The 16015-nt window shown below is 36.7% G+C and overlaps 1 protein-coding gene across 1 annotated transcript; it reads left to right on the forward strand.

Moving 5' to 3' along the window:
- The first annotated feature begins 11438 nt into the window (after window positions 1-11438).
- On the forward strand, window positions 11439-13311 carry nitr7b (novel immune-type receptor 7b). Its single transcript, XM_016295857.1, has 6 exons — window positions 11439-11495; window positions 12018-12371; window positions 12495-12536; window positions 12666-12803; window positions 12993-13041; window positions 13191-13311. The coding sequence occupies exons 1-6, from the start codon at window positions 11453-11455 to the stop codon at window positions 13309-13311; spliced, it is 747 nt and encodes a 248-aa protein (XP_016151343.1). The 5' UTR covers window positions 11439-11452.
- The last annotated feature ends 2704 nt before the right edge of the window (window positions 13312-16015 follow it).

A 16015-nucleotide genomic window follows, 5' to 3' on the forward strand; every position in this document is an offset into this window, starting at 1 on the left:
GAGGCCATGGCTTTGACTCAGGGGCTGCAGGAAATTTCATTGACGTTAGTTTTTAAGCCAAGACTCATAATATTCCTCTTGTTCCCTGTGCATCTAGATAGCGCTAGATGGCCGGCCGCTGGGCACTGGCCAGATTCAATTCACTACCACGGACCTTCAATTATGCACTGGAGCTCTTCACACCGAACTCATCCGCCTCTTCGTATTTCAATCTCTACGAACACATCATCCTAGGACTGCCTTGGCTTGGGAAGCACAACCCCTCTATCTCATGGTCCGAAGGACAGATTACACAGTGGTCAGAGTCCTGCCGTCAGAATTGTCTCAGCGCTACTCCGGTCAGAAAGGAGAGGGATTGCACGCCTGTCTGTCAGCTTCCAGCAGAATACCACGATCTCATGGAGGCCTTCAGTAAGATAAAAGCTTCTCAACTACCTCCTCATAGAATGAGTGACTGTGCCAACCTGGTTCACATTCTCCCAAGGGGAGGGTTTTCCCCTCATCTCAACCTGAAGCGGAGGCTATGAAGTCCTATATCAAGGAGGAACTCTCTAAGGGTTTTCAGACCATCCACATCACCTGCCTCTGCTGGGTTCTTCTTTGTTAAGAAGGATGGAGGCCTCCATCCTTGCATTGATTACCGAGGACTCAACGACATAACCATAAAGTTTCGCTACCCCTTGCCCCTAGTCCCTGCAGCTCTGGAACAGTTCCGAAAGGCAAGATACTTCACCAAGCTGGATCTGCGCAGTGCTTACAGCCTCATTCGCATCCGTGAGGGTGATGAATGGAAGACTGCATTCTCTACAACAACTGGGCACTACGAGTATTTTGTTATGCCGTTCGGGCTTGCCAACAGTCCTTCAGTGTTCCAGGCCTTCATCAATGATGTGCTCAGAGACATGTTAAATCGCTGGGTCATTGTTTACATTGATGACATCCTAATTTACTCAGATTCGTACGAGGATCATGTCAAGCATGTCCGGGCGGTCTTACAACGTCTCATCAGCCACCAGCTATATGCCAAAGCCGAGAAGTGTGAGTTTCATCAGGAGACAGTTTCATTCCTCGGGTACGTGATCAGTTCAGGAGGGGTAGCCATGGACGACCAGAAGGTACGAGCCGTTGTCAACTGGTCTCTACCTGCCACCTTAAAGGAACTACAACGCTTTCTTGGATTTGCCAAATTCTATCGGAGATTCATTCGTAACTTCAGCACTGTAGCGTCTGGACCACTCAAACACACAATATATATTTTGTTAGCTAGATTTCACAAATACTCTGTAACACCCCAGGAAGCCGAACAGGCCCCTGGTTCCATGGTGACCCGGACACCTCCCATGACTTCTATGATTAAGAGGGGTAGTCAGCGCCTCAAATGGTCCTCAGCAGACTGTTCAGCCTTCCAGACCCTCAAGGAGAGATTTACAACCGCACCCATCTTGCACCATCCCGACCCAGAACGAGAGTTCACTGTGGAGGTGGACGCATCCAGCACGGGCATTGGGGCAGTTCTCTCTCAACGACATGGTAACCCGCCTAAATTATATCCCTGCACCTTTTATTCCCGTAAACTCAATCCCACCGAGCAGAATTACGATGTGGGCAACCGAGAACTCCTTGCCATGAAGGTCGCCTTTGAGGAGTGGTGTCACTGGCTCAAGGGAGCTAAACACCCCTTTATTGTACTCACCGATCACCGCAATCTGGAATATCTGAAATCAGCCAAAAGACTCAATCACAGACAGGCAAGATGGTCACTGTTCTTCACCAGATTCGACTTCACAATAACCTACCGTCCAGGCTCTCAAAACACTAAGGCGGATGCTCTATCTCGACTCTACGAATCATCCACACTGTCTCCCAGTCAGGAATCCATCATTCCGTCTACCATCATTCTCGCACCCGTACAATGGGACATCATGACTGAGATCACAGATGCTCGGGGGACCGAACCACCTCCAGCCGAAACCCCACCTAATCTCACATATGTACCGCAAGCTCTACGACAGAGTCATTCAGCTAGTTCATTCAACTCACAGCTCCGGACACCCAGGTATAGAAGCAACCCTTCAGTTATTAAATAATCGCTTCTGGTGGCCCACTCTACAAGCAGAGACAATCGCCTTCATCAGAGACTGTGCAACTTGCAACATAACCAAATCCCCTCATCAACTGCCTGCTGGTCTCCTACAACCATTACCCATCCCACAACGCCCCTGGTCCCACATAACCATTGACTTCATAACAGATCTGCCTGCCTCACAGGGTCACACTACCATTCTCGCTTTTCCAAGGCCTGCCGCCTGATTCCTCTACCCCAAACTACCCACTGCTCTTGAGACAGCCGAGGTCCTCTGCAACTACGTGTTCGGGTTTTACGGCCTACCTGAGGACGTGGTCTCTGATTGGGGTCCCCAGTTCACCTCCCGAGTCTGGTCAGCCTTCTGCCGACAGCTCAACATCAATGTCAGTCTCACCTCTGGGTATCACCCACAGTCGAATGGTCAGGTGGAATGTCTTAATCAAGAACTCACTCGTTTCCTCCGATCATACTGCCATCACAATCAGACCGACTGTAGCCGCCACTTACTATGGGCCGAGTATGCTCAGAATTCTCTCCGCAAACCTGCGACAGGTATCACCCCATTCCAATGTGTCCTGGGTTTCCAACCCCCATTATTCCCATGGTCCGGGGAACCATCAGAACTTCCGACCGTTAATTCATGGCTGCAACGAAGCTAGGAGATGTGGAATGAGGCTCATGTTCATCTCCAGAGAGCAGTCCACCGAACAAGGGAACAATCTAATCGCCATCGGCGCACTAATCCCAACTATCAGCCGGGTCAGTGGGTCTGGTTGTCCACTCGGGATCTTCGTCTTCGGTTACCCTGCAAAAAGCTCAGTCCCAGGTACGTGGGTCCATTCAAAATTCTCAGACAAATAACTCCTGTTTCATTCCGTTTGGCTTTGCCTGCCCATTATCGTATCTCACCCACTTTTCATGTCTCTTTGCTCAAGCCCTCTGGTGGCCCGAGAGGAGCGGAGGACCAGGAGGAGGCTGGTGACCAGAGAGCCCCTCCCATCACCATAGACGGCGAGGAGGCGTACCGAGTTCAGGAGATTCTGGACTCTCGTCGCCGGGGCAGAGTGATCCAGTATCTGGTGGACTGGGAGGGGTACGGTCCGGTGGAACGGTCCTGGGTCAATGCAGAGGATATTCTGGATCCCTCGCTTACCACAGACTTTCACAGAGACCACCCGGATAGACCTTCCCCGAGACCCCGGCGTCGTCTGCCTCTGTGCGTCAGGAGCCGCAAACAGGGGGGGCTCCTTCACAAATTCAGCCTCTGTGGCTCCCTCCAATCACCACCAGAGGGAACCATCACCGGAATACTGAGTGATCCTTTCGGACTCCAATTCCCACAACACCCCATGCCAGAGACTAATCACCTGCACAGGTGTTTCCTATTGCCCGGTCTATTTAAACTGTGCCTTCCCTGCTCTCATTGCAAAGTCTTGTTTTGCCTTGCAAACATTTCTGAGCGTTTTCCCTGTGTTGATTATCTGTTGATTACCTGAACTGTTTACCCGTTTACGATTGCTTGCTGCCTACCTATTCTGACCCTGCCTGCCTTGTTGATTCATGTTATTGTTTGTCTGCTGCCTGCCTCGACCCTGATCACGAACACTGTTCATGATTCTGCCCAGCCTTCGTTGTGTCTAACACCAGTTACCGATCTATGCCTGTATGACCTGCCTTGTGAACTAATAAAGCTGCACATGGATTCTAATGCCACTGCCTCTTTGTTACAGCTACAACCACTTGGTTTATAATTATTGTTTGACATTTTGAATGTTTAGTTAGCCTACAGAAAATACAAAGACCTATAATTTGCAAAAGACTAGCATTTACACAAAATAATAATAATGATGATAACAACAACAATAATCATATTTATGCAACAAATGAGAAATAATTTATAAAGCAAAAATTGAATGGCTCTATAAATAATATAGTAACACTTTACAATGTTTAAGTGGTTTTCATTAGTTAATTATAGTAGTTAACATGAACAATATTACATACAGCATTTATTAGTTAATATTAAGTTCAACATTTACTAATACATTATTAAAATAAAACGTTCTGTTAACATAAGTCAGTGCACCGTAAACTAACCTGAACATGAACATTTTTATTAACTAACATTAACAAAGGTTAATAAATGCTGTAAAAATACATTGTTCACTGATAGTTCATGTTAGTTAATGCATTAACTAATGTTAACAAATGAGACCTTATTGTAATGTGTTACCAATATTACTAATTATGATCTTAAGAAAACAAATTCTATTTCCTGGATGGAATATTGTTTTCTTAGAGCAAGTTACTTCAGAATCCTGTGTCATTATTCTAAATTTGTATTTAATTAGCAAAATGCTTTTATCCAAAGTGACGCACTGTACATTGCATTCAAGGTACACATTTACATTTTATCAGTAATTGTAGTGTTTTACAAATAAGTAAATAAATAATTTATCACCAATAAGTTGTCATTTACATTCAACAAGCAATTCAGTTTATTAAAATTGCAACTATAATATTAAAGTTAGTATGTATTTGCATATTACAGAAACTTGAGAGACAGTTTGCAAGTGCGGATATTATAGAAATGTTACCAGCCATTTTGTCACCTAAAACAGAGAGACATAAAATAGGGTTCTTTAACACAAAGACATTTTTTTTAACATTTAAAATATTTAGTAAATACCTGCTTATCTCAGGTTAAGTAGTAAAACTGACTTACGTATCTATTAACTTGAGTGCCAATCAGTGAGAACTCATCACACAGACAGTGTTGTGAAGAGAGCGGCTTTGAGCTGTGCTTTATGTAGGACGACATACAGTATACAGAGTTGTGTACCTCAAGGAGAGCAAAGTGCACAGATGTGGGTTTGCTCTGTATGTTGGTTGAGAGACATTTTAAGGACAACATTTAGTCAAAATGAATGTCAAACATTATTCATGATTGATGGGGTCCTTGATTTATTATGTTCATGCAGAAATGGCCTACACCATTGTAATGAAATCTGTGACTTAGGAATACATATTTGAAGAAACGACACACTAATTTGTGAATTGATTGTTGTACATAGGGCAAAATATAAAGCATGTACTATATAAGAACATATGCCAACATAAATTAAATTAGTCTAAATCTAAATTCATATAGGTCCATGCAAACTAAACTGAAATACATGGTGTAGAAACAATTTTCACTCATAAATTGCTGGTGAATATCACAAGTAATTACAAAAAAATGGTAAGTTACACATTGACTTCAAAATTAAATTTTGTAGAAATACTGAAATATTACTTCAATCTTTGTTTTGATAAAACTTGATACAACTTGCTAATTTTTACAGTGTACATATAAACATGTAAATATTTAATGTTTTAATGTTTATGTGCAGCTTTTTATGTAGTTTTGTGAGTTTTTGGGTTTCGATTTTTAAACATTCCCAACACATCAAGCCGATTATCTATTTAAGTAAGTAAATAAGTAAATTATTAATTATTAATCTGATAAAAGATGTGAAAATGATATTTAATGGCACCTTTTAAATTACATATTAATTAACTAAAGCAGGGCTGTCCAAACTCGGCCCTGGAGGGTCCTGCAGAGTTTAGCTCCAACTTGCTTCAACACACCTGACTGGAAGTTTCTATAGCCTTGTCCAAATACCCACACTTGCAGTCTTTGCACTTGACCACTTGACTACTTATATAACGTATTTCCTGTATTTGGCCGAAGTCTTCAAGTGGGTGTGAAGACCACAAGTGTGTGTCGAACTTTTCATTACCTGATGGGACACTTATAGTGTTGTAAAAATGCAAGTGTTTACACAGCTTTATTTTAATTTTAATTTGAAATACTTAGCATTTTAAAATCAACTTCTAAATGTCTGTTCAGTAGTCCCTATAACATTACATAATTTTAATTTGTGGTGCTTCTAATTAAATGATAAAAAAATGTTGTACAAAATAAATATCACCACAACTCATCTTTGCACCAATAAAAGTAAAAACACTGTTTTCTACCAAATTATTTGTAATATCTAATTATAATATTCATATTTAACTTACATTGGAAAGGTTTCCGTGACCTCTCACGAGATCTCAGCAAAAAGTCTCACGATTTATTTCCAGAACATGATGCATGATGGGATACACTAAGCCTCGAATAGCGCTCTGGAGCAAACAAAAACTCATACACCAAGTCCACCTTTGCTGTTGTCATATTACAAGACACTGTTTTAATTGTTTTGTTTGACATTGTTTTAATGTAATGTAATTTAATTTAGCTGACATTTTTGCACAGTTTGATCAATGAGTTACACATCTATAGCAAATATGCCATATTAGCCACAAAACTATTCTGTATACATTTTCATAATTTGAATTCAAAGTTTGTATGTAAAGCAGTGAAAGAGTGATATGGGGTTGCATGTTCTTGTCCGTGGTGCTAAATGCATACATCGTGAGTAGATACTGCAATTTAAGTACTTTTGGATTAAAATGATTTAATTAATATTTGAAAAAAAGAACACGTTTGCTTCAAAGATCTTTATGATATCCATTTAGTTCTTTATTGTATATTTTACTATCTGTCATGAATACACCCCCCTGGGATATTAGTGTAACGTAAACTTCATTATGGGGATATTATCTTCTGTATTAAAAGTACAGTGAAAAAGTGTGTTAGTTTCTCAGGAAATTTTTGACCACATAAATGTGAGCTCTGATGGGGCTCTGACTGAGGTGTGTTGTATTTTTACTCATGTAGGCTGAGCTTTGTGGCCTGAGATCATAGAACAAAAGCGAAACTGCATGTAGCAGCACATCTCTCTCCAAACATGAAGCATCAAACAAATCAGTGGTTGATCATATTGTCTTGTGCCACATGTTTTTTTCCCCAAACGAAAAGTGGAATAAAGACAATGGAAGTAAAATCACAATGAATTTACAAAATACACACACAAAAAGTTATATGTACCGACAGTTGTTAAAACTTATTTCTATTTTTCTAATCATAACTGATGCAGTGAGGTGCTTTTGGTAATGGAAAATGTTTTGCTTACTGTTTGTGTGGTTTTGGCACAAAGGCATGAAAAGAGGTCATTATTGTGGGTTGGAAAGACTCAAACTATGATTAACAAATTTATGCAAATGATGCAAAGAGTCTGAATGCCTCATACATTTGCTGCAGAAAAACAAACTTGTAGGCTGGGCTTTGTGGCCTGAGATCATAGAACAAAAGCGAAACTGCATGTAGCAGCACATCTCTCTCCAAACATGAAGCATCAAACAAAGTGGTTGATCATATTGTCTTGTGCCACATGTTTTTTTCCCCAAACGAAAAGTGGAATAAAGACAATGGAAGTAAAATCACAATGAATTTACAAAATACACACACAAAAAGTTATATGTACCGACAGTTGTTAAAACTTATTTCTATTTTTCTAATCATAACTGATGCAGTGAGGTGCTTTTGGTAATGGAAAATGTTTTGCTTACTGTTTGTGTGGTTTTGGCACAAAGGCATGAAAAGAGGTCATTATTGTGGGTTGGAAAGACTCAAACTATGATTAACAAATTTATGCAAATGATGCAAAGAGTCTGAATGCCTCATACATTTGCTGCAGAAAAACAAACAACATGTTGCTGCTATTATCACAGCAAATGACCTGACGCTGACTTCAGTTGGCTGCACACTCTTGAAAGCTTGTTTAGTCCAGAATTAGTCTTATGGTCTTTGGGTTTTAGCTTTATTTCATTTCAGGTAACATTTATTTTAATTAACATACTATTTTTAATAACTTTTTCTTTAGTTTATGACAACAACACTGGTGTAAAATAAGGTCAAAACGAGCATATTTAACAGAAATAATAAAGATCTCATAATACTTAAGAAATCACCATCTCTGGACTGTTTCTTTAGTTCAGTTACAATCGCAGCTTTTATTTTAAAATAAATTCAAACTGTTCATTTTCATTTTTAAGTTAGTTTTAAATTTGGGTGTAATTGTAAATTAACCAACGTGCAAAGTGAAGAGAAACCACGGTAAAGTTTCAGTGACACACCTCATTAAAGCTTTGTTTACCAAAACGCATGCAAATCACAACAGAAGCCATTGAGGACAAGCATTCTCTTGAATAACACCACACTCATATTAATGATAGTCATATAGTAGCATGCAAGCTCCTGTTTTACTTTTATATTTTAACTGTTATATTTACTATACTGAATAAAATGGTAACTTAAAAATGCCAGCATCTAAATTAACAGTTAAAAATAATAAATAAATCATTTAAAATCGCTGAATCAACCTATATACAACAATTTATAACAACAAAACTACAGAATAGCTATTTAAGATAAAAACTGCTGGTTACAGTCTATGTCAGCCTGCAAAATTATAGCCAAAATCATGATTTCAGAATTACAAAGCCATAATACAGCATTTATTACAGTACAGCTTATAATATACTAAATAAAATAGGGGGAAATGCAATCAAGAGACAGAATAATAATGAAAGTAAAACGTTTTTTTGTTTGTTTTCTGCTTGGTATGCTATAGGTAAGGATGTTGACAGCGGGTGACAAGAAGTACCAGTAGGGGGCAGTATGTGATAATATTTTCCCTATATTCCTTTTTGATAATGCCACAACACCGTAACGCATTGTGCATTAATCCAATATGAACTTCACAAGGTCGTATTCTCTGTTAAAATTCATATTTGAATGTGAGAACGATTAAACTCACAGACTGTCATAGAAAGAAATTTACATCTAAGTTTTATTTTACGCTTGGTCTGTAACACTCACTAAGCTCTTTTAGTTTCCTAATACTGTGGCTCACTGCAATAAAGATTTTATTGTTTGTGATCATCTCAACTTTGAAGTTAGAATGCTTTTGATTGTGAGGTCTGTTCTCAACCTCACAAGTGTGACTTTGCAATGGTGGGACTCCAGTCAGAGAGCGAGCATAGAAGAGTATAATTTCCTGTAGAAACTGAGACAGGAAGAAGCCACTCAGTACAAAGTGAGAACTGATGAGGTGACATTCTACCATAGGGCTGTAATAGAGAGTGGCCTCTTTTCTTGTGGTCTAGAGGTTAACATTTGAAAGTCTGTAAACATTTGAAAGTCTGTAGATAGTGGTCTGTAATAAACACTCTGAAAATTAATATATGATCATTTATTTGCATGTCTCAAAAGCATTTTATTCGTATCTCTTTTTATATTTTTTTATACTGCTAATGCACATTGCGTTATTACATGTCCAGAATCCATAATATTATTACAAAAAAAATTCTCAAACAATTCTTATGAGGCCTTTATGCTCTAAATGTTTCAAATTCTATGGGATGCATTTATCAGTGCAGAGTCTTATTTGTTTTAATACTGCACACAGGATGCAAACAGCAGGTCAGACAAAGGACTGTTAAACTGTAACTCAGCAGAACTTTATGCATAAACATGCAAATAAACATTTCAGAACAAATATTTCACTAAAATTTGTAATTATTTGTTTAAATTTAATTTAAAAAACCAACAGTAAACCGGGTAGGTTTTTTTTCTTTAATTACACAGAAATGTTTGTCTGTTGAGAAGGATGTTTTTGTGGTTTTGATTCAGAAAGGGGCTTCAAAACAGAAGCAAGAGGTCAGTCCTGTGGTTGGAAAATGATCAAACCACAATGTGCGCAAGCAATGCATGCACAAAGGTACACAGAGAAGTGCAAACAAACATCTCATGATCTCATCCTTTTATCTGTATATTGGTTATTTTCAATAATAATTGCAACAAATATTTAAGCAGTCAAAAATAACTGTTAATACACGTTTTCTTTTAGAAACTCCTTTAAGAAACTCAGATTGTTTCTTTTAGAATTGTTTTTTTATCCAATTAAAAAATGTGTTTCAAAATGTTAGTGCTGCCTTAAATTTTTACATTTACTCAACTTGTGAAGTATGAATGTGTTCATTATATAATTGATGATTACATCAACGTATGATTACATCAAATATTTTAATGATACAGTTCACTCAGGTGAATGTTAAAGCTGGTCCGCTGAAGTTCACATCAGCACTTCTCACTCTGTACTGAGCAGATTTTCTGTCATTTCTCTACAGGAAGTGATGCTGCTAACAAACTCTGTCTTCTGGTTGGAGCCCCAGTCACTGTCACATCCTCTGCTTATGCATTGTTTGTGCAAGAACCTGTGGTTTGTGCTAAAACTTACCTTTTAAAAACAAATAAGATAATCTGTCTCATAATTATCATATATATATGACTAACTGAGCTGTTTCAGGCGCTAATGATTTTACGTGTAGGTGAGATATTAATTTGCTTTTGAGGCTTAAAAAAAACAATAACCGCTTAAACTTGCCTGTGCAACTGAGTCAAATAAGTATGGCAAACAAGATAAAAGTTTCAGTTTGACATCATAGCCATGTGCTTTCTGAAAATAAACCAATCATCAAAGTAAAGGGCAAATTCCCCATGTAGTGCATAACATTACTAAGATGAATCAAAAACTGATTACTAATTATTTAGCAATTAAGAAGATTTCATGTACTTTGCAGGACACAAAGTGTAAACTAAATCTGCTGGGTGAAAATGCAAATTAGCATTTGAGTATTAGTGTTTAAAGACATTGTGGTACATTGTGGTACATTGTGTACCAACATATATTTGTTATATATGTAACAAATATACAAATGTATATTTGTTACATTTCATAAAACGTGAAATGTAACAAATATAATGTGTCTCTGTCCATGGTGCTGAAATCATACTTATGACGAGCTGTGTTGCAACAGATCACCTCCACATGCTTTTGATTCATTATTTATGACCTGACTTGTAAATGATTACAAGACTTTTTTTAAATACACAATAGCATCTGAGAAAATTTTAAATTGTTACACTACACTGTAGGCCTTTTTTTAATGCCACCAGCCTAAAACATGAGGTCAAGCTTCACTGAGTTGCAGTTTAGTCAGCCACTCTCACACTTGAATCATAAGTGGTTCAATGGAAAGTTTCAGCCACAGAGGTGAGAGCACTGATGGGGGCTATCTCATTCTTTCCATTCTCGATCTTACTAAGTGATTGCAATTTTTTTTATTTTTTTTTGTGGCCTTAGAGTCTATGACAAAAGAAAAAAATAGAGAATTCAAGATCTATATTAAATGAATTTATTAGCATTTTTTAATAATTATTATTTTATTATTATTATCTCTAGTTCTATACAGTGCATATTACAGTCTGCTTTAATACAGATGGACGCATGTACAGTGTAAAAGCCACACCCCCTTCAAGTAAATAAAGCTGAATTTGATTCTTCTCAGTTGAGCTGATTTGACTGGAACGTAAACATGAATTTGTCTGCAACACATCCTCTGATGCTCTTTTTAATAGGTAAATAAACTTTTGTGATGTTTGCTATAGAATGTGGGACAATGACAGAATGACAATGTTTGCCATGAATTGAATAAATATACAGTAATATATAACAATGTATAGCTACTATACTATACTGTACCATGTGTTATATACAATGTGATATAGTAAATGTTCTACAAAATCTGTTTATATAATTTAATTTGCCATTGCTTTGTCATTTAATTGTTAATCTTATGATTATACATTACATTCATTTAGTTCCTTCTCAGTTTTAATGGGATAGTTCATCCAAAAATTAATTCTATGATTCTGTGATGGGTTTTTTTTTCATACCATCTTTTAAAGACCTCCCATGTTGTTTGGACACCAACCGTCTTCATAATATTTTGTTTTGAGTTCCACAGAAGATAGTGATATAAATCATAGACATACGTTGTAACATTGTGCAACACATGCACAATGCAAAATGCCGCTTCCATTTGAATCTAAATCGATGTCTTTCACTTTTTTCCTTATAACATTATTTATTATTTTCAGGTGTCATCTTTGTAAAACAAGCATCTTTAACTTTCGTGAAAACTGTGATCAGTGGAACTACTGTCACTCTTTTGTGTTCAAACATCTTGAAAGAGCCCAGTTACATATCCTGGTTCAAGCAGACAAATGATTCTCTGCCACTTTGCATTGCTACTCAATATACGAGTGTAAACCCAGTGGACTCCATATATTTTAATGGCTTTAAGAAGAATCATGTAGAGATGTCAGTGAACAAAACATTTTCTTCCTTGAAGATTGTAAATGTGGATGTCTCTGACTCTGGGATTTTTTACTGTGGAAGTTTTTTGACAAACCACATGATGTTTCACGACAAAACACAGTTAGTGGTAAATGGTAATATTTCATATTTTCATTTATATCATTTATTTATTCCAGCATTATTTATATTCAGTATTGTTGCTATTCACTTACTACTAATTATTTTGTATTATTTTGTATTTCTTTTTGTCTTCAAAGAGACTAGTCATTCCAAAGGGGATGTAACAAATGTGGATTGTGGTATGTGCCATGCATTTTAAGCTAAATTAGTCTCTTCTTCATTATTTTTTTTTCTAGATTACAGCAATAATGTTGTTCTCTCTCTCTTGCCCCTTCTCTCCTTATTTAATTTTTGAATGGTTTTAACAGGGGCGACTGAAGAAACTTCGAGAGCCTGCCATGTCTATTATACACTGACACTGATCTTAAGCGGCTTGGTTTTGCTTCCCACTGTTTTAGCGATTCTAATCTTAATCAGGTTGAAGGAAAGAAATAAGCAAAAAGAAGGCATGTGAACAATGCACTAGCACATATAGAATAGTAAATACACTAGCAAAAACCTTTAACTATTAGATTAATTTATTATTTTATGTGTCTGTAATTCTGGTATTAATAATGATATTACCATATCTCCATAAATGATAACTACTGCCTTAGGACGGCAAATAATAATGATGACTGTCTTGTTTTGTTTAGATGCCCAGCACCGTGAAAACAATGAAGAGATGAACAAACAGTTGGAGCAGGTATCTCATATCAAAATATTGTTTAACTTACAGGTTATACATTTGATTTGTGCTGAGATTTATAAATGGTAAATGACAGGCCCATATAAATATTTTTTTTTTAAATGGCTGAGCAGAGCACATGAGTATGTTTGCATTTTTTTAATTGCCAGGAGCAAGATGCAGACTTGAACTATGCAGCTCTAAATTTAGACAAGAAGAAGAACAGAAGACCAGTAAGAAGATTGAAGGAGGTGGAGCCTAATGTAGTTTATGCTGCCACACGGTGATCCACAGATCATCAGACCCTCTGTCACATAACACAAGTGAAACTCTGCTTATGCTAAACCACAAATCACTGTTAATTGCATTGTAGTTAGCTAGTCTTACTGGACTTTTCTCCATCCTGATAAATTCAGAAGATCTATGAAAGAGGATCTATTTTCCTTCATGAATTCATGTTTTCATAGATATAACATCATATTTAAAACAATAATTTCATCAAGTATTTCAACAATTGTAAACCCTGTGTAAATGCATTTATGGCGCCTCTGCAACATTAAACTGTCCGTGTAAATGTAGCTATTGCTGCTACAGATGCATCCTCTGTGTCACCTTTGCAGTATTAAGTTGGCATTAGGTACTCATTGCAGAATAATCTGAACTGTTTGTCTGTGTGGAAAAACTTCCGATCTGCAGATGGTGATATGTTGTGATGCCATGAAGGTTACTAATACTGATAACAAAGATTGACATGAAACCCAGGTGTGTCTCATGTTACCACGACTGACAGGCATGCTGCATTCAGATACATATTGTGGTTTAAAACAACAGGAACTAAACTCTAAACACGAATGAAACATCAAAACAAGCTACCAAAGCATCTTTTTTTTGTAAGACACAATACTAACAGTCACCATGAGTAAAACATTTATACATTGAAATATACCAAAAAAATATTATTTTAATATTTCAGAGATGATGCAACATGTCGGTCTACTAACTATGTTCCATAAACCCCATATCATTCATAGGCTACTATCTTCACTTTATCAAACACTAGACTCAAATAACACTACAGTTTAACACAGTTAAGCACGATTCAGTGCAATTTCAGCTTGGTAAATTTCTATCAAAAAAGTTTACATTTCCATGATTTAAAATTTTTTTCTGAAGAAGGGCTTGTTATACCACAAGAAAAAATATATTGGTCCAGCTCAGGTTATTATTCTTTAATAATTTTTCACGAAATTCTTCACACATGCAAGGGTCAAATGGCCACCCTGTTACAGGACATTCTCATCTCAATTAATAAGTGTTTTGAATGCACGGTTATTAGAATATTTACATTTTATAAGAGCTAAAATGTCCCTCCCTTTGCCCTGCAAATGTATTTTAACAGAGTGTTCATGAACGGGCATTATCTTGAAAAAAAGTTGTTGTATTTTAAGGCACATTGTAATTTCAACACATTTCTTTTAGAATTAAAATACATTTTAATGGAATTTTGGCCGCATTTTAAATTATTTAATTTTGCCATTTAATTCCCTAAAAGTAACCACAAAGATATGCATAACATTTGTTGAACTTATTTGATTAACATAAAAAAGGTAACAGGGTGGACAAGGACATAACAGGGTGGACATCACACCACTGAACAACAATACGTCAACATATTGCCTAATACACAAGAAGCATATTGTTACAATTTACAATCACTACAACAGATAAATGGTTCTGCATAAAACAATTTATAGGACAGAAAGTCAATTATCACATTAAAGTAAGTTGTTCTTATACCTGTTATTATTAGATCTCATTTGTTATACTATCCCTTTATTAGGCTACAAAATATGTTCATGTTTATATAATGTATAATATAATGTTTATAGTTTTAGAGAACATGTTATTTCACTCTCTCACATGCACCACACACACACACACACACACACAGGTTTGTTTTTGTGAAAAGTGGGGACATCCCATAGGCGTAATGGTTTTTATACTGTACAGAACGTATATTCTATTGCCCTACACACATTGTAATGACAAAATCTAGATAATTTAAATGCAGTTTCTAATCAACAGAGCATTCAATCATAAACTTTCTTTGAACCTTGAGGGCCCTGAGGGGCATTTATTTGCAAATTATTTATAAGTACCAATACATGCTGTAAACACATATTTATCTAGTTTTTACATTCACTGTTACAATATGTCCACCCTACTGTGCAAAACAATAACAGGGTGGACAGTAACAGGAGGGACATGTTATGCTAAAGTCAGCCAATTCTACTCGCGTGATGAGCAACAGGCTAGTATGTAGTGATCACTGAGAAAGATTTTTAACCTGTTTTTAACATTATTTTCAAAATTACAAAAGGTTATCAGTTTCCACTATAAATAAGCATAACAGAGTGTACATGTTATGCTTTTTCCTCATAAGTGAATCATTCTAAAACATTGAAAAAAGGGTGAATTAAGGAGTGATACTTACTCTCTTTCTTGTAGATAGTTTGCCACCAGAAAGTATTCTACGTCCTGAGAGTCATGTGTTTAGGGAACATTCAAGGGGTGTGTTCAGAGGGACTTTCCATCAGAGTAACAGGGGGGACATTTCTTCTTCTTCTTCTTCTTCTTCTTCTTCTTCTTCTTCTTCTTCTTCTTCGGTTTTATGGCGGGGAGCACCAATGTTTAGGTACATTATCGCCACCTACTGTATTGGAGTGTGAACCAGAGTTTACCCTTTCATAATAAGAGGACCAAAAAAACAACAACAACAAAAAAATTTATAAATTTACTTCTTTACCTCAAGAAGATTTTCCCACTAAATTATCTTAATCAGCTCTGTTCTCTTAAGATACAAAAATAAACTTTCTAGTCCAGAAGTAAATATATTTTTAAGCTTTAGGTTATCCACTCCCATCTTTCTAAGTTCATTCTTCATTGTTTCAGGGGGGACATTCAATTCAGGGACACAACATGTTTCGAAGA

Source organism: Sinocyclocheilus grahami, unplaced genomic scaffold, assembly GCF_001515645.1.
Source record: "Sinocyclocheilus grahami isolate Dianchi unplaced genomic scaffold, SAMN03320097.WGS_v1.1 scaffold341.1, whole genome shotgun sequence".
Taxonomy (NCBI): Eukaryota; Metazoa; Chordata; class Actinopteri; order Cypriniformes; family Cyprinidae; genus Sinocyclocheilus; species Sinocyclocheilus grahami.